Source organism: Atta colombica, unplaced genomic scaffold (genome assembly GCF_001594045.1).
Source record: "Atta colombica isolate Treedump-2 unplaced genomic scaffold, Acol1.0 scaffold32, whole genome shotgun sequence".
In the NCBI taxonomy this organism is placed as follows: domain Eukaryota; kingdom Metazoa; phylum Arthropoda; class Insecta; order Hymenoptera; family Formicidae; genus Atta; species Atta colombica.
Window position 1 is genome coordinate 275,773 of NW_017259426.1, and position 18,459 is coordinate 294,231.

General features: G+C 35.6%; 1 protein-coding gene across 4 annotated transcripts in view; it reads right to left on the minus strand.

Moving 5' to 3' along the window:
• The window catches only part of LOC108690402 (calmodulin-binding transcription activator 2-like), a 56,394-nt gene that overhangs the window by 906 nt on the left and 37,029 nt on the right, over positions 1-18,459 (minus strand). For 2 of the 4 annotated variants that reach the window (XM_018197667.1, XM_018197671.1), the window contains 10 exons: positions 9,368-9,556; positions 8,832-9,230; positions 7,618-8,403; positions 7,096-7,431; positions 6,646-6,893; positions 6,255-6,454; positions 5,907-6,014; positions 4,922-5,079; positions 4,090-4,589; positions 1,245-1,400 (listed from right to left, as the gene is read on the minus strand). In XM_018197667.1, the coding sequence (XP_018053156.1) occupies positions 1,245-1,400; positions 4,090-4,589; positions 4,922-5,079; positions 5,907-6,014; positions 6,255-6,454; positions 6,646-6,893; positions 7,096-7,431; positions 7,618-8,403; positions 8,832-9,230; positions 9,368-9,556 (3,080 nt within the window). Of the gene's footprint in view, positions 1-898; positions 924-1,244; positions 1,401-4,089; positions 4,590-4,921; positions 5,080-5,906; positions 6,015-6,254; positions 6,455-6,645; positions 6,894-7,095; positions 7,432-7,617; positions 8,404-8,831; positions 9,231-9,367; positions 9,557-18,459 lie in introns of all 4 variants that reach the window. The other 2 variants (XM_018197668.1, XM_018197670.1) reach the window with 2 other exon arrangements.

An 18,459-nucleotide genomic window follows, 5' to 3' on the forward strand; every position in this document is an offset into this window, starting at 1 on the left:
TGTAATAAATATAAATAAATATTTCTAATAAATATTTTTTATTTGGATTATAATGTCTCATTAAATATTTTCATAGCACTTATAACATTTGCTTATAAATATACTTATAAATATTTCATAATATTTATAATAAATGATCTGTGCAATCTAAGACCACAAAAATATTTACAAAATATTTAAAACAAATCTTATAAATATTTATAAATATTTTATAAATATCTTATAAATATTGTGTGCTATCAGAAAATATTTGTTTACATTATCTGAATATTCACATTATCCATTATTGAAAAATGAATATATATCAATTCTGATACTTCGTGGAAATTATTCAAAATTATAATGTACATTAAAGTAAAATGCTAGTTTTAAGTTGTTTAAACATGCGGTACATTTTATCCGTCTACAAGTTATTGGCAAAATCTACAAGTTATCGAGCAATCAATTCTATGTCGCTAAGCGATGAGTATACGATTTTGTTTGTACAAATAAATATACCATTGTACATAAAATATACCATTCTAACAATAATATGAAGCCAACCAAATATATGAGACATAACATGACGTATCTAATTTCCGGTATATAGATGTATATCTCATTAATTTGTGTGTCGTGAAACAGAGTATACATCAAGAGAGAGAGAAAGAGAGAGAGAGAGAGAGAGAGAGAGAGAGAGAGAGAGAGAGAGAGAGAGAATGGTGGAGAGAGGAAAGGGAGAGAGATAACAATAACGATGAAAGCGTTAACTTCTTCCGATAGATGAAACAGGAACAAAAGAAAGAGAGAGAGAGAGAGAGAGAGAGAGAGAGAGAGAGAGAAGGGCGGAAGAAAGAAAAAGATGCAAACAAGCAGTTTTGTTAAAAAACAATTGTCTAATTATAAGATCTTTACTTACCGGTCGTGAATCGTCCCACGACAAGCTGCATTAGTGACACAGAGAAGAGGGAGACTTTAGAACTTTGTCTTTTTCGTTTTTTTTTTCAGTATGATAAGAAGCCTTTCGTGTACTAACAAGAAGTCTCTACTACGCTAATGTGCGTGCACATCGTTGCAACAGGAAATGCACTGTACACACACACACACACACACACACACACACACACACGCACACGCACGCACGCACACACACACACATACACACACACGCACGCACGCACGCACACACGCACGCACGCACACACGCGCACACACTCTCACTCACACATACATATACACACATACATACGTACGAGGATACTAACTTGATCTTAGACTGCCGCATGAACTGTTGGATCTTCCTCGCTGCCTGATGAGCCGCCTGCTGATGGACCGCCTGTTGCCTCGCGCTGGCCGAGCCCGGCCGCGAGCGATAATTTCGATAGTTGTTCTGAATCACCAGCGCTGCCTTTGTGGCTTGCCTGCGATAAAAGGGTACGATTTAAAAGTTCAAATAGTTTAGAAAATAATTCGATAATGAAGCCATTGCCTAAAATGCGAAACTTTAAAATAATTGCTAACGTATAAACATATAAGAACGATAGAGAAAAAGGAAAGTTTAAAAAATGAAAATTTTGTTAAATTAACACGCTCTATGCCACAATGACTCACGCCAAACTTTCTGTTCAAGCCAACCCCATAATAACAATAATTTTCTAATTTTTAATGATATTGTATTTTGAAGTATATTTTATTTAAATATAATAAATTATAATAAATTTACTTTTACGATGTGGGAAAGCCACTATGCTGAATAGTGAATTATATTAATAAATCTTACTCAAGGAAAAACTGTAAGATTTTAAAAATAAATCCTCCTCCTTCTCTAAAGATTAAATGAAAATACCATAGGCCATCAATGAACATATCATCTAATAGCGTTTTTCATTAGCAGAATTAGTGCGCACTCAATGCACATCTAAAGCCGTTGTACACAAATCGACATAAAGATGTACGTTTTTAATAAAAACATAGAAACGAATTAAATCGCGAAATATTCAATTTTATTGTGCTATTTAATAAAATATACATTAGGCATTTTATCAATTGAGATATCTCACTTTTACATTTTGATTAGAATAGTGTACAACAGCTTTAAATGTGCACTGAGTGCGCACTAATTCTGCCAATAAAAAACGCTATAAAATTGGTGTGGCATGAAACATGTTAATGCATTAAATCATTGTTTTGCAATAATTGATAATTAGAATTGGCCATATGTCCAATAACTTTCATTATTTTTCGACGTTTCCGCGAAGATTTTACAATGATAATGTATAGTCAGCTGATTGTCACTAATTTCGGAGGCATTACAATAGGAAGTTCAAATCGCTACGTATATAACTCGATGAACGCAGAAAGGAGTAATGGTAGAATACTGATCTTTAGTTTCAACGCGAAAGTCGTATTAATTTAATGCCAACTTAATTCTGTATTCAGGCCACCGTAACGAAGGCAGGGAAATCCGCAAAGTTTCCGAATTATTTACGATGCCAATTAAAAGTTCGTCTCAAGAGAGGTACATGGGATCGAACTTTAGTGGCATCAGTCTAATTCAGTCAGAGGTCGTTAAGTCGGCTCACAATGGTACGTCTTGTCCCCCAGTTATTAATTGTTCCTTATTAAGACGTTCCCCCGCAACCTTCTCGACTAGCGGAATATCGATGGAAATTTAACTTTCTAAGTTCGGAGCAATTTGGCGATGTCTGCGCGATACGAGATAATGATCTGTCATACTTAACAACCTTGTGTTCAAACCTGATAACACGTGCCTGCATAAAGTCGGACGATTTGTATCTAACCGTCGCATGCATCGCGTAAGGTAGTTAGTACCATTGTAGTCAGACAGCGAGTGATTCATTCCGTTCTTAAGACTTTCGAAGTTAGAAGAAGTTCGATGGCATGCGAAATATTAAGATAAAAGGAAGGAGAAAGAATGTTGAAACGCGAAATAGGCCATTCTGAATATAAACACAGGTATATATCAGGTAATAAAAAAAGTTCTGTAGTTTTTCTAGAATTACAAAGTTTATATACCGCGAAAAGCTCGATAAATTTTATTACAAACGTCAGTGACATTGAACAAGATACTTTATAGATTCTACTTAAACACAGAAAATTAGAAAGAAGGTGCCATAACAATGTGGAAATTAACCCGGAAATGTGAGTATTTCAATCACATTCGTGCTTGTACTGATTTAAATTTAAAATTTGTTTTAAATTTAATTTATGTCTTTAGGCTGTGCCTTCTGGGAAAGCATATATCTTTGAGTCATTTACACAAGTAGTTCCAAGTTTAAACTCATACAGCATACAAGCACGAATAACAGGTTGAAATTCTCATTTCCGGGTCAATTTTCATAATGTTATGGCATTTCCTTTCCAATTTTCTGTATATAAGTAGATTCTGCAGCACGTCTTATTTATAGTTTCACTGATATTGTAACGCAATCTATCTGGTCTTTTACATCACATGAATCTCAGCAAATGTAAATGTAACTGTTATATAACATATTATATGTATTTGCTGGATTAAATTGTACATAATAATTTAAATTTAAATTTACATAAATAACTTTTTTTATTACCCGATATAACAGTGATAAAACAAGTAATAAAACAGTAATAAAATCAAATATAAGAATATATACAAAAGATCTGTTAATAAAACTAACGCAGGGCAACCCAGATAATACTATAAATAGCACTTTGCTAGCAGATTAGCAGTAAATTCAACCAGATTCCACTGCAAATCCATAGTTATTTGTGTCCGTATTAAGCTCAGGATCGACAAAGTCTACTAACATGCAATGCTAGCAGATTGATAGCAGAAACTGAGCATCTGCGCGCGCGAGCAATTTGACAACAGACTGACAGGAGAAATCGAGTAGAAGCGAAGCATTCTGCTCTATTTCTATCGCAATTCGCTGATACAATCACGTTTATCGCACAATAACGTTTGTCAATAAGGTTTGTCATATTCTAGTAATTTGTCGACATAATCAAATATTATAGACTCTATATGAAATTTGTTGCCTTTCTACTATCAAAAATTAGTAGCATGCTCTGCTCAAAATCTGTCTATGCAGGTTTGACTATCTGAAAAGTTACCTGTGATAAGCGTACTGTTTATGACGGCGATAGTACTGTTGAATTAGAACGGCAGCATGCCTTTCAGCCTCCTCCTGCCTCTGGCGACCCTTGTAATTTCTGTATGCCTTCTGGATCATTCTGGCGGCATGATAAAGCTCTCTCTGTTCGCGATCAGATAGCGTCAATCTGCTGAGATCCGCCTCACCGTTGCCATCGCCGTTTCCGGCACCGATCGCCGTCATGGCTCCGGAACCGATCATGCCGTTCAATTTGCGCTCACCGCAACCGTTCGGTGAGTAATACTGACTGCTGTGAGCGTTACCATTGCTGTCAAGTTGCAATTGCAGCTGCAGAAACTCACAGAAATCAGCAGTGGTGGGCGGCGGGGACGGCGAGTCTGGCGTCAGGCAGCTGCTGGAAGGACTCGAGGGACTGGCGTCGGCATCGGCGTCCGAAACTGAAGCGGCGCCGCCGCTACAGTCACGGTACGAGTCGAACAGTTCCCCGGAGTCGAGAGGCTACAAGCAGTATTATTAGCATGTAAATAGAGCTTTATAACGGAATACCCAGGAACTTCGAAGTTCTATTTATCAAAATTCTAATCCGATTTAATCCAAAGTTTTACTCCTAATTATAATTCAAGACTAAATTGTTAATGATGCTGTTTCTCCGATTATATCCGCCAGAAGATTTTGTCTCACTAGAGAAAGTTTTAACGTTCCACTTAATCATTCGCAATCTCTCTTCTCTTATTTATATTTAATTCGCTTTGAAATCTAACATAAGTAGAAATTAGGATAAAGAATTCTACAAGATGCGACTAACAATAATAATAGCATGATGCTCTCACCATTTGTTCCATGAGAGCATCTTCCAAGGGTGACAGAGGCGCCGTGAGTGGTGGTGGCGAAGAAGAAGACGGAGAATCACCCTCCGCCCTCTTGATCCTTTCCGGTAAAGCCGCTATAATTTGCTCTGCCAATGTCAGCACCCTCGCGTCTTCTTCCCCTATAAAAAGGAATCACCACCCTAGCCAAATTCGAAAAACTCGTGATGGCAGACCGCCGAAATCACATCGATCACAACACCGAAGTTTTAAAAGCCGTGAACGTGTTCTACGATGCATTGAGATACTGTCGCAATGTCAGATAAAATGTTTAACATCAAGTGCATCGCTACGACACGAATTGACAGCACGAAGACTCAGACAAGTCACTGGTGAACACGGCGCTTTCCTACTCATTTCATAAGATGATAGCCGGCTGAGATACCTCCACATTGGTCGACTGGGCAGATCGCGTGTCTGTCCAGGTGATAATTTAGTCGCTATACTATCGTGAAAAGGTTATATACAGACAAGATTATTACTCGAGAATAGGCCTTGATAGCCGACAGTAGGTAGTGGCTAAGAAAATTTAAACATTACACAGCAATTCATCCAACATGAGCGGTTACGTAGGCCAAGCAACACCAATTGTTCAAGCTGCAAGAGTTCAGAGGAGTTAGAGAAGGCAGCGAAATCGTTGACCGATTTCGGTCGTCGAGTACGCATACAGAGATAGACAGAGAAAGAAAACACTGCTGTACGCATGTACATGTGTCTAAGTATGTGTAACAAATGTGTATATGTGTGTATGTGACTGCGAACAAGGGACGCAGTTTCAGCTAGGATCTCTACGGAATTCGCAGACCACGTGATTGTGGTAGTACGTCTAAACCGGTCCGTTTCTATCAGTAGTGTGTCACAGAGAACAGATAGAGAATTACGGATAGTTTTTACAGACAGACAGGCAGACAGACAGACAAATAGAAGAGGAAACGAGGAAAGTACGGACCTACGGTCTCCTGAGGGGTCGGAGCACTTTCCATTCCCTGTTCGCTGAGGCCTAACGACGACTCATCTTCTTGCAACAATTCCATGTTGTCCAGCAGCGGCGAACCACCTGTGTGTTTTTCGATAAACCCCACTTAATACTATATACGTTGCCTAATTTATTACGCTCGCATGACTTATGGCCTTTTTGTTACTCTACAATTTTTACAAACTGGACAAGGGAAAATATAATGGCGCTGAAAGAGCTAATCGGCAAAGGGTAGGGTGTGACTATACGTGTATCAGATACGTGAATGTGTGTGCGTGTATACGGAAGAGAGGGCAGTATATAATAGCAAACGAGACTAACACAACGCCAGATCGAGACCGCTATCTTGAGATGGCCGCCTAGGGCTAGGGCTGGCGGGTCGCAAGAAAAGCCTCTCGTCTTGTCTTCGGGTCTCGAGCTGATTCAGTTCTTCGGCGATCGCCGTGTGACCGTTCTCCGCGGCCAGCTCGGTCGCCGTTCTATTCTGATAGTCCCTCACGCGTAGTGCCATAGCATTCCATCTATGGAGGCAGAGTTAACAACAAACTTATTAAAAATCAATTCAATTAAAAATCAATATATTCGTATGAGGCAATTGCGAGCTACACGAAAGGCGAAGGTGTGTAAATTTTGTAATAATCGAACAATTGGATTCAGTTTTTCATAATTAATGTTAAACAAATTGATCAAATAAGAATATATCTTTACGAACCTGTAAAGAATCCTGGCGGTGTCGGCATGTCCTGCCGCACAAGCCCAAGCAAGTGGCGTAAGGCCGGCACTGTCCTGCCTAAGAGCATCGACCTCGGCGTCTAAAACGCTACTAGGATTTTCTGCTCTCCAGTGAAGGAGTGCACAGGCTAACCTGGAGTATCCCAATCCGGCCGCCAAGTGCAGAAGAGTAGGCCCACCGGATTGAAGAGGTTCCGCTCCAGCTCGCCAAGGACGGACAACAGCATCCTGCAATATTTCAAAATGATAAAATTTTAAACAACAATAAATGATATTAAACTAATATGTGAATACAACTAAATAAGAAAATGCCTCATTTGATTTGAGCTGAATTTTAATGCTAAATAACATTTTGGTCATTTAAATTTATATACATCCAATTTTGTAAAGTTTAATGATTAGGTATAGAAATATCAAGTAGTAGAAGTACCTGGCAATAAGCAACCAGTCGCTCTTCCAGATGAGCCGCGGGAGACGGTGGACCGGGACCCTGCAGACGGGCCTCAACATCCGCAAGACGGTCCAGCAAAGCTTTCTCTGGGCTAGGTTCGCTTGTCGGCGCTCTACGATATTCGAAGGCAACGCTATCAGACACGACGAAACCGTCACAGGCTACCTGAAGGGACGCTATTCCTGGTGCGTGTGCGGGACATCGACAACGCAGTACACCTGGTTGCACGAGACACGCTTCGACTGGTTCCGCGTCGAAAAGTACCGAATACGACTGAGAACCACTACCGCCGGTCCATGGACCAGCAACTAATACCTAAAATACCGTTTATATCAAATTCTGGCAAACACTAATTAACAATAACATAGAACTGTTAATTATAATTTGCCACTCTTTACAATTATATGTGTATTATTAATTGGAAAATTATAACTAATAGTTACATAATAATTAGCGAATATCTATGAAAAAAAGAAAGCTGTAAATATATTTTATTCACACCTTTACACCACCCTCGATGTAACTCCACTCAGGACTATATTCTGCAATATGGACGGTTGTACCAGGATGACATCCGACATCGTTCTCGGGACCACCTCGCTGTTCCTCATGCTTCGACTGCTCGGCCTCGAAGTCGTGCAGCTCCGGCAAATCGCCGAACACGTCGAACGCGTCCAGATTGACTAGTACGTCATCCGACGAGTCGATGAAGTCCATCGGATTAATCATGCTGTTATCCGCCGGCGAAGGCGACGGCGACGGAGGCACCATATTAGCCGACAGTGTCCTCTGAATGTCTTCCTGACTCAGATCCAACGTCTCCGCGAAATCGGTCACCTCGGAACTGGAACCGCCCATTGGCAGAGACTGCACAGCAGATCTGTCCAAACTCTCCTGTGCGTCAATTTCTTGTTGCGTTTGCTGTTCTCGATCAACGCTGGTTTGCGGTACGATTTGTTGTTCTGTGACCTGTTGCATTTCCACCTGCTGACTTTGCTGCTGCTGTTGTTGCTGTTGTTGCTGCTGCGATTGCTGCTGTTGCTGTTGTTGAGATTGCTGCTGCTGCTGCTGCTGCTGCTGCTGCTGTTGCTGCTGCTGTTGCTGCTGTTGATGATGATATGGTTGACTGTTGAGTATCAGAAGACCACCACCGCCTTGAATTTGTTGCAAACTTAAAACTAGAGGAGCCGGCTGTTGGCTCTGAGTAGAATGGGAATGTCTTGAATATACGCGGGGAGCCGGAGCCGCCGTCGTCGATTGTTGTTGACCTCCCGTTGTCGAAGAGACCTGTTTTAAAGGTTGTATATACATATTCGTACATGCTAAAATTTATTTGACTAGGCGACCACTTTACATAATGTTATTAAATAATTTTTATAAAAAAAGATTCTTAGCTTGTAATAGAAACATATTTATAATTATTGCGGCCAATAATTAATAATTTTAATAATTAATATCAATTAATTTTTATAATTATTGCTATTATTATCTATTATTTAATTATTAATTATTACTACTTATTATTAATTACTACTACTATTATTATTAACTACTACTACTATCTATTATTATTAATTATTACTACATTATCTAAATATTATCAATTAACATTATTAATACTATTATCAATTAACATTTATAATTATTGCAACAAGTAATTTTCAAACATCATAAATTATTATTGAAAATTCCATATTGTATGATGTGTATAATACCTGATTGTCGGGCGTAAGTCTCCTAGGTGCGAGTTGAGTGCTGCTGGTGGAGGAAGTGGAGGATGCCCTCTGCCTATCAAGCAGCTGAGAGACTATCATGTCGACGGGATGGTTCGAGTGCTGCGTGAGATGAGGATTGTTCGGATCGTCATCTCCACCGAGGAACATGGGCCTTAATTGCGACGCTAGCTCGTCTCGCGTCCACTCCTTCTTGTCAGGTGGCAGCGCGAGGCAGGGTGGCAGGGCCGCCAGCTTCGCATCACCGTCCGGATAAGGGACGTTCAGATAATGGACGAGAACCACGTCCGGATTCTGCAGTAGCCAGTAACATCGGCGATGAAACGTTGGAAGGATCGCCGAGTGCACGTAACAGCCGTAGATGCACTCGACACCCTGAACCTGTGATCAAATTAACGTAATAATACATTAATAAAAATTCATTACAAAATTTCTTTCATAAATCTTAGTGGAATTTAGAATAAGCTACAAGCGTTTTAAATATTTAGTATTCTTCTTATTTTTTAACATAAAATTACCTTCAGTTTCATGTGATCCTCCCGTGTAGTCTTTCCATCTTTTCTTTTCTTCCAACAATAACCGTCGCGCCGATAGCGTACTTTCTTCCTCGAGTACAGTAACATTGAACCACTTCGTGGTCGTACTTTCACCTCCCGACTTTGCCATTCGGCGTGCCTCTGAAAACTGATTAGAATGGCGGCGATTTCCTGAAAATAAAAGAATAAATTGCATTTATAAAATAAAATATAATCTGATATGTCATACATATACATGTTTTAACATATTATATCATATGGTGCATTTAATTTAGCTATTCAATTAAATTTTATTAAATTGATATTTTATTTTAACACTCGTCGAATAAAGATAAAATAAATCGTGCAAAGAGACGCAGAAACGAAGTAGACTTGTTATAAAAGCTGTATGAAATGCATTTCAGATATATTCCGCTGACATATGCCTTTCTCTATAAATTTGGCTTCAGTCCGAAAGTCGCGCTGACAGATCTCTGCTCTATCTTTCAGACTGTGCTTTCATCTTTGAAGAAATGGAATCATAGATAATCTCAAACACACATTGAAGAAATGGAATCATAGACAGTCTCAAACACATTGAACGACGAATTCCGTGATACATATGTTTGCACAGGAAAACTGTGTTCCTCAAAAGAATGCAACCTAATAATATCTTTATAATACGATTTAAGAAAAAACATTTTATTCATAGCAACACAGACAGTATTCATAGACATTTCTGATCTATCAAGTATTATATATTTTAATCTGGTTAAATGGGAGTTTAATTACAATAATTAAAAATTTATCTATTAATTTTGTTGAATTAAATGTATATAAAAACAAAACAATAAGATTCAAATTTCATGAACAAAATAAGATTTTTATACTAACACGACATAGTCAACAAGTCAAAACGACAAAATAATTAACCTTGAGTTCTTGGATGAGGGTTTTGGTCTGGAAAATTCTGTCTTCTATCAGAACTAAAAACATTTAACATAATGAATAATTCAACAACGACACATATGCGCCTGACGTACTAGACGAATGAAAAATGGAGAAACTGTCTTCGGGTCGAATATCTTATCGTATACCTTACATCGCACATATAACACGGCAGAGAGACGTAAAATGTGCATGTTACGTTATTCTCATTTACACGCTGCTAACAATAACAGCGCCATTATTACGGTTCATTATTGATTTTCACCGCGAGGAACCGCTCGGCGTAATTTTAAGCGAGCAAAGTGCGATAATACGGCATTATTAAGGAAGTAACACCGACTTCTTACTGACGTTAAGAAATGCAATTATCGCGAGGACTTTTGATGTCGTCTATCACGATAGTCTCTGTAATTCCCGCCTTTCCGCTCCATTTTTCTCTTTCATCCTTCAACCGTACACACGCGCCAACGCGGCACGCAATAATCGGCACTTGGCGAAGCCGCATGATGCGCATAATCAGAATAACAATGCAAAATTCGTTTCTATAAATATTCGTATTACGGCATGCGATGCTTATCAGCAATTCAGACTACTTGAGGACATAAAAGAAGAAAGCCAGCGTCCGCGAGAAAAAAAACGAATTCAACAGCTGAAGGTGCGGTAAGTAGGTAGCCAGGGGTGCCCGCGACACGCGACCTAACGTACAATAATGCAAAACGAACCAGTGCACGCGGTCGATTTGACCAATTTGAAAAATTTAATCATAGGCAGTGTGAAGTGTATGGTGCCCCATAATTAACTTCACGAAAAGAATAATTTTACTAAAATGTTTAAAAATTTAGTTAGACGCAGATCTAAAAGTAGCTAGTTTTATTAGATCAATAATATAATTCTGTATAGGACGCTCAAGCTGATTCCTGGAATGTTAAATGTTTTGCAACATTAATATTAATATTTATGAAGGTATTATCGCTTTTTTTCAGTACCATTTTTATACCATCTTTTAGGAATTTTTTTTTAAATATGAAAGTTATAAACCTGATATACTTTTCTTTGATGTTTAAATTCTCTTTTTTATAATTAAGTTTTTTTACAAATTCTTCCAAATGTTATAGAAGATATTTTGATAATTACTTGTAAATTTGTCGAAGCATATAAATAAAATAAAGATTTACTGTTGCCAAATATTAAAGAATAAATGATAAAGAATAAATACCAAATATTGAAGAATAAAAATTAATTTTCAAATTTATAGCTCTTATAAAAAATTATTTTAAAAAGAGTACTGAAAGCGGAAATACTTTTTTAAGTGTTCATAATAAATTTAATGTTTAAATTAATTAATTCAACAAAATTATTTTCAGATCTGTGTATCTAGTTAAATTCTTAGCTGCTTTAATAAAACTTCTTTCCGTGTACAATTCTGAGATTCCTAGTAAAATTTCGATATTAAGAGATTAAAATTAATATAATAATAAGATATGCATTATTCACAACTTGATAATTTGATGAAATAATAATAATTTGTCCAACAATAGAAATTGTATCATTATTTTATGGTTTCAATGATTATAAATTTTGGTAGAGAGAAAGAGAGTACAAAGATATCATAATTATTAAAAATTGAATTCTCTCTTGCACAATAATTAATAAATTAATTACATTAAATTAAATTAAATTGAAATTAAATATAGCATTCATAAATATTGTTCGTATAACGTGGTGTTTATTATAAGTTTGTAAATTTTATTATTTGTTACTGAAGGACCAGGAATAATGGCGCGTGTGATAAATGCGAGTAATTCTCTTGCGATATTCTAATTAAGTTTGTCTTTAACTTGACTGGAAATACGGAGCGAATGTAAGAGAGCTACCTCGATATTCCAAAATATAATAACGTAATAAAGCGCTTCACCTAAAAATTCTCTTCCGATTCAATTTCACTGATTTGGCAGAGTGCCCCGTGTATTTCTACGGAGAAGATTATAGAACGGTACTAAATATGCATATCAGCCGGAATATGTATCGTGCTCCTCACGAAGGTTACCATCGTACGTCATTAGAGCTTTTGTCAGAAGCACCACAGCCCCCACGCGGGCTGTCTCTCCCTCTAGTCCATTAAATTTCTTGGCCGTGATCTCGGTCTCGCGTCGAACCATATGAAATGTATCTGGGGCACTATATTTTATAGAACAACACCTTGTAATTATTTCTGATATATCTCGCTAATATTTATTCACAATAAAATATAATTTTAGAATATATAAGAAATTCTTCCTAAATTCTACATATATTTTATATATATTCTTTCTTCGTAATAATATAATATTTTGTAAGAAGGATAAATTTTTAGTAAGACTCTCATACATAACATAAAATTTGAAACGTCAATAGAAGAGTTGTCTGATACAGTTAGTGGTACGTAAATTCTTTAATTTTTTTAAAAATTATTTTTAATTAAAATTCATAACATTTTGAATTTTATGATGTATCAGAAGCTATGGTAGCATATCCTGTTAAGTGTAATTTTAAAGTATCATTAAATATCGATAAAGATTGGGAGAATAATGTTTCTGTTCATAATTACGGATTTAGCAGAAACATGCAAGTTGAGTATTTAATGAGCGAAATACAAAATGTAAATATGAACATTTGTCACATTCGGCTAGAATGGCTGCGGTTCGCATTCGTACGCGAAGCACCATCCATCTGTCAAGTGTAAATTAAATTCCCGCGAGATTCTGCGGCTATCTTCCACGTGGTATTGAGGATAACCCGAATACCGCACGACACAGTGCTACATGCACGTCGGGCCACGTATCTTGTGCACAGTTTGCAGTGACAGCGCCAGCTTTTGATTAGGCCCACTACATGAACCGAACTCACACACCATTTATTTTAGATGAGGCATGGCAAGATTGGATTTTCAAGATAAATATGATCGCCTAGATCGCCTTTATGGAAAACATGTAACCGGATTTGGGAAAAGATTACATATCCATCCAACAAATAATTTATTCTCCTTCACTGATTCTGACGCAAATAATAACATTGCGCTACTATTCTCTTTTACAAGACTTGACTTATAATCTGTATCCTCTCTCAATCACAAATCTCAAAAACACAATCGTTTGTAACAAATAAAATAATAAATACGTGAAGAAATTATTTCTTATTATCAATTAGCACACGAGCTCAATTGTTGTATTTCAGAACCAAATTTCATTTACCAATTTAAAATACCTTTTCCGTTCCAAATGTTAATCACGAAAAGGCAGCCGTGTGGCAGGGAATTCGGAGGCTACTTAATATCTTCGTCCCATGGGTATAGTTTCAACTTTCGAAAAGGTTCTCGAACGTGTCCTGGATAATAAATATCGTCGATGAGGACTGGCCAAAAGAAAAAGATGAGGAACAGCAAATGGACAAAACGAGTTATTATACGATGTGATGAAAATAATAACAGTAATAATGTCACTATGTCTAAAATCTCAGACGATAGTAGAATGCAAAATTATATAATAAAATCAAGTTGACATCAAGTAGAAGTTATTTTCGATTAAAAATCATAATGACATATCATCCGGTACATTTGACAATGATTTTGTGATTAATTCTTGATATAACAATGATTTTTAATTTTAAAAAATCACTTAAAAATTATCATGTCAAGAATTCATTACAAAATCATCATCAAAATGCATTGAATGTCATTACGATCTTTTATTTTATTCTGAAAATGTGATACCGTCATAAAATTTCGCTGAATGAGTGGTTTATTTTGAGAAATAAAGTTCTTTCAAATGAATCAAGCTTTAAAAATCAAAGATGTAACTCGCACAGAATTAAAATTAATATGAATATAATAGGAATATATATTGTCATCGAGTTAAAAAATACGACATTCAATAATTTTGTGATATAAATCAATGAAAAAAGGCAATATTCGGCGCGAGGATCACATCAAAATAAAATGAAAAAAAAATGTCCCTTTCTTTTTCGTATTGCTCATTTTGGAGCATTTCATATAGCAAAATCGTGGAGAGCATACGAAAATAGGATGGAAGAGACCGATGCCGGCTCCACTGGCCATTAGACCAGCCGGGCCGGGCACCGACAACGGCGTTAGATAAGCCCCCATCCAGCTCGCGGTGATTTACAACTAGTTAATTGATCATTTGCATTCTAGCGAGGATGCTTCGTGCCGCCGTTCGTCGCGCCGTGCTCGGAGACGAAAACTCACGACCTCGGCTTTATCCCGAGCATTCGTGCGTCCTCTCGTTACAACTTCCCCGCTCGCGTTCACGTCCATTTACCTTGATTAATCGCGAAATGTGTCTGGACAAAAATTAGGTTAAACCGGCAAGCGAGAACTCTATCGCGAGTTCACGCGTTTCGCGTATACGCCAATTATAATCTCATATACTACATAATAATCTAAATAAAGCAAATGTCAATTAATCTCCATGTGATAGATATAGTATTATTTTATAATTAACGTCAGTTATTAGTTACGTTGTTGGCCAAAAGTGTGTACTTTTTAAAAAAATATTGTAGTACGCGATTCTTCCATTAAAAGCTCTATTAAGGTATATTTGATTAAAAAAGAAATAATCCACGATGAAGCATTTGATATTATACAACACAAATTTACACAAAAAATAATTAGATAAAAAGCAAACATAATTTCTTTTTAAAGCTTGAATCGTATAAAGTATGGCATAAGTAGCTTTATGCAAAAAAAAAAATTCGACAAAAAGAAAACATAAATTTTTACAACAATAAAAGCGCTAATGCCTATTCATTAATTCATAAAAATTATAAAATCTTTTACATTGCGCATGTAATATTTTCATTTTAGAATACATAACGTTTACTTAACATCACTTGTTGGAAAACTAGAAGTTATATACAATTATATTAGCATATCACTTCTGCTAATATTAATTACATTAGCATAGTTATATTGACATTAATATTAGCATATTGCTTATTTTTCTATGAAGTTTATTTTATGATGTTGTATGAGAAATAGAACTTATTATTATTAAATTTTCACATCCTTTACAAATTCCTAACACTTGAATATTGTTCTATGCATTGCGTTTCGCGGTGATCGTGAAATAGGTCAAGCAAAGACATGAAATATTTTAGCTTATAATATTTTCCTATATATACATACGTGACCAAAGAAGCTTATAAAATATAAACGCGATCATTGATTATGACGGCTCTTAGACGAAAGTATGCTTTTATAATAATTCTTATGTTAAAAACATACAAATTCTATAATACACGCTAAATGTCTAATTTTAAGAAAATTATTAAAGATATGTATTATATAATATATATAATACGCTTTTTATTTCATTAAGATTTTGTGAAAAGCTATGTTCTTCTCTTGACAAATCTTTTACTCAATGAAATTTTCTGTTTCAATTCTTTTTCTTTAGTATTTACTTTTTCTATTTGTATTTCTTTGTATTTCTTTTTTGCACACAAAGACCTGAAAATAATTTTGTTGGATCATCAAAATAATTGTGTAGAATGGTTAGAAGAAAGTATTGAGGATAAAAATTTTTAACATTTTGTTAAATAATTTGAGCATAATTATTATATTTTCACGTCCAAATAAAATTTCAGATCTACATTTAGCTGAATGAATACTTTAGCAATCGTTTTTTCTGCGTGTGAAACCATTTTGTACGTAAACTAACTTCTAACAGAATTTTTGCGATTTATATCAAATAATTGTTATTTTTCACATACAGTTTTTTACGACATGTTAAAATCACGTAAGACTAGCATGCAAAAGTAATAGAGAACTTCAGAAATATACGTGAAAAAGAGCGGGTATGGATTTCTTCCTTCAACTCAATGATTATATAAACGAAACACTCTCTCTGTCTCACGTGCTACCGGAAGAGATGTGTTCTACCTGATTTACGAATGCAAAAGGAGCGATAAATCGACTCTCCGTTCAACACCGAGGACGAAGACAGTTCATCTTTTCTACATTCGCAACTCACACGCGCGAGTATCGGAATTCTGCCGATAAATCGTAGCTCCCAACAGAAAAAGTCTTAAATAAAATCGAGCATTCTTAATAAAGAAAAAAGTATATCAAATCTGATATTCACATATCGATAACGTCACATCAATAAAGAGATTTCGTCTATTTTAAGTTTATCATTCGTATTTCAAATGTAAAATGTTTTAAATAATGCGGACAATTTACATAAAAATAAATAAAAATAATACTCTTAATGTTAAAATCATTAAAAATAATAAAAACAATCGACGTTAAAATTATTCATATCTATTTATATTGTTTATCAATTGTTGAAAGTAATTAGTTTTCTATGTTTCCAGTTCTGAATATTTTCTGAACAGTAATTTTAATGTAATTTTATTTTCCAGACCGCCCATTTCCACGCACGTGTACGCTTGTTCATCACAAAGACGTTAGTAATTGTGCAATTAGTAATTGAAACAAATTAATTGCTATCCGCAATCATTATCGCCATTGTCTCACAATATCGGCATTTGGTAGAAGAACACCGATGAAATATCGATGCCGAGTGCGCCGTTGAATCGACTGTGGCTGCATTGTATCGCCGCGACCATTCAAGTGTTCCACAAAAGACTTAGGAAATTGGTTAATTTTTCCGAGATGACAGGGAGGAAGCTATTTCGAGATGTCGATGCGGAATGTGTCCTTATAAAATTTCTGAGATGCATTTTGGATACAAGACGCCGTGCCTCTATTCTCAATGAAGCGATTTCGTGAATCGAGGGCAATGCAATTTTCGACGATGTATGTATGTCTATGTTATTACGTTCTTGCGAACTTTTCGGATCAGCGAATCTTTTCGAAGCCACGACGACTTTATTCGATTCCAAGGTTGTTCTTAATACACAATCGTTATATCTCGCCGTAGATATTAAAATTTTACGATTTTGAATTGATTGAAAAAGTGTCAAGGATATACGTTTTAAAATCTTTTGTGGAAAGTTATTATAAATTTTAATTTTTTAAAGATTGATAAACTTATACATATAATTGCAAATTTAATATATTTATTTTAAATTCTTAATTCATAAATATAATTAACGTGCAAAATTAAACATTTCTATAAAGATATGCTACATTTATTTCGAAGTTAATTTTGACTTTAGTAATAAAACTATAAAGCTATAATTAACTAACTGCATATATTCGAATAACGGGTTTCCTCGGAAACGTCTTTCAATTAAAAGGTGCACGGCAAGCGGTCTAAAGCGGTGCTTAATTATAACGACCGCCGTCGCGGTGTGCTTTCGCAAATCCGAGCAATTTAACGACCACGCTTCTATTCTCGCGTGCAATCGGAAATCAATAAATGAACAAAAACGTTATTTTAAGAGCAATCTTCGTTTACAGATATAGATATCATTTCACATCAATAAATCAAGTATATACACTCTGTATATGATAAAATCGGAAATCACTAAAGGATCAATATTATTTTTATTATTTTCATTTGTAAAATTGTTAAACTATTTTTTATAGTATAATAAAAAAAATTATATTAAATTAATATTTCATCAATATTTAATTAATAAAAGGATCTTAGTTTAACACTTAAAATTAATAATTAACTTAATAAGAATTATATATCCATGAATTTATTACAATCATAGATATCTTCCAAAAAAGTCTTAACAAAGCTTCGCAAATTTATGTGCGGCCGCAATTTACACAGAAGTATTTGTAGCGTTAAATTAGAATGGTAAATTGGGATAAAGTAGGAGACTTCTTATCCAGGTATCCTCATTTAACACTGCAGTAGGAGATTATTTAATAAATCAGTGCCATTAAGGCACATTATAAATGCTGAAAGTACGAAATGTGCTCGCCTGTAGGTATGTGCTAAAACTTATTACTGTAATACTCCTCCTATGTATGCATTCAGTATTGCCCTGTTTCGGTACAAATGGGATTTCATCAGGCGAAGGTAATAAGAATCAAGAGCCACGTCAGAAATCTTGAAAATTATTGGCGTCAAAATGGAAAAACACGCGCGCGACAGAATATTTCGCACAGCACAGAAATTTCTTGTGAGGAAAATAATCCAAAATAAAATGATGTATTTCAAGCACATATA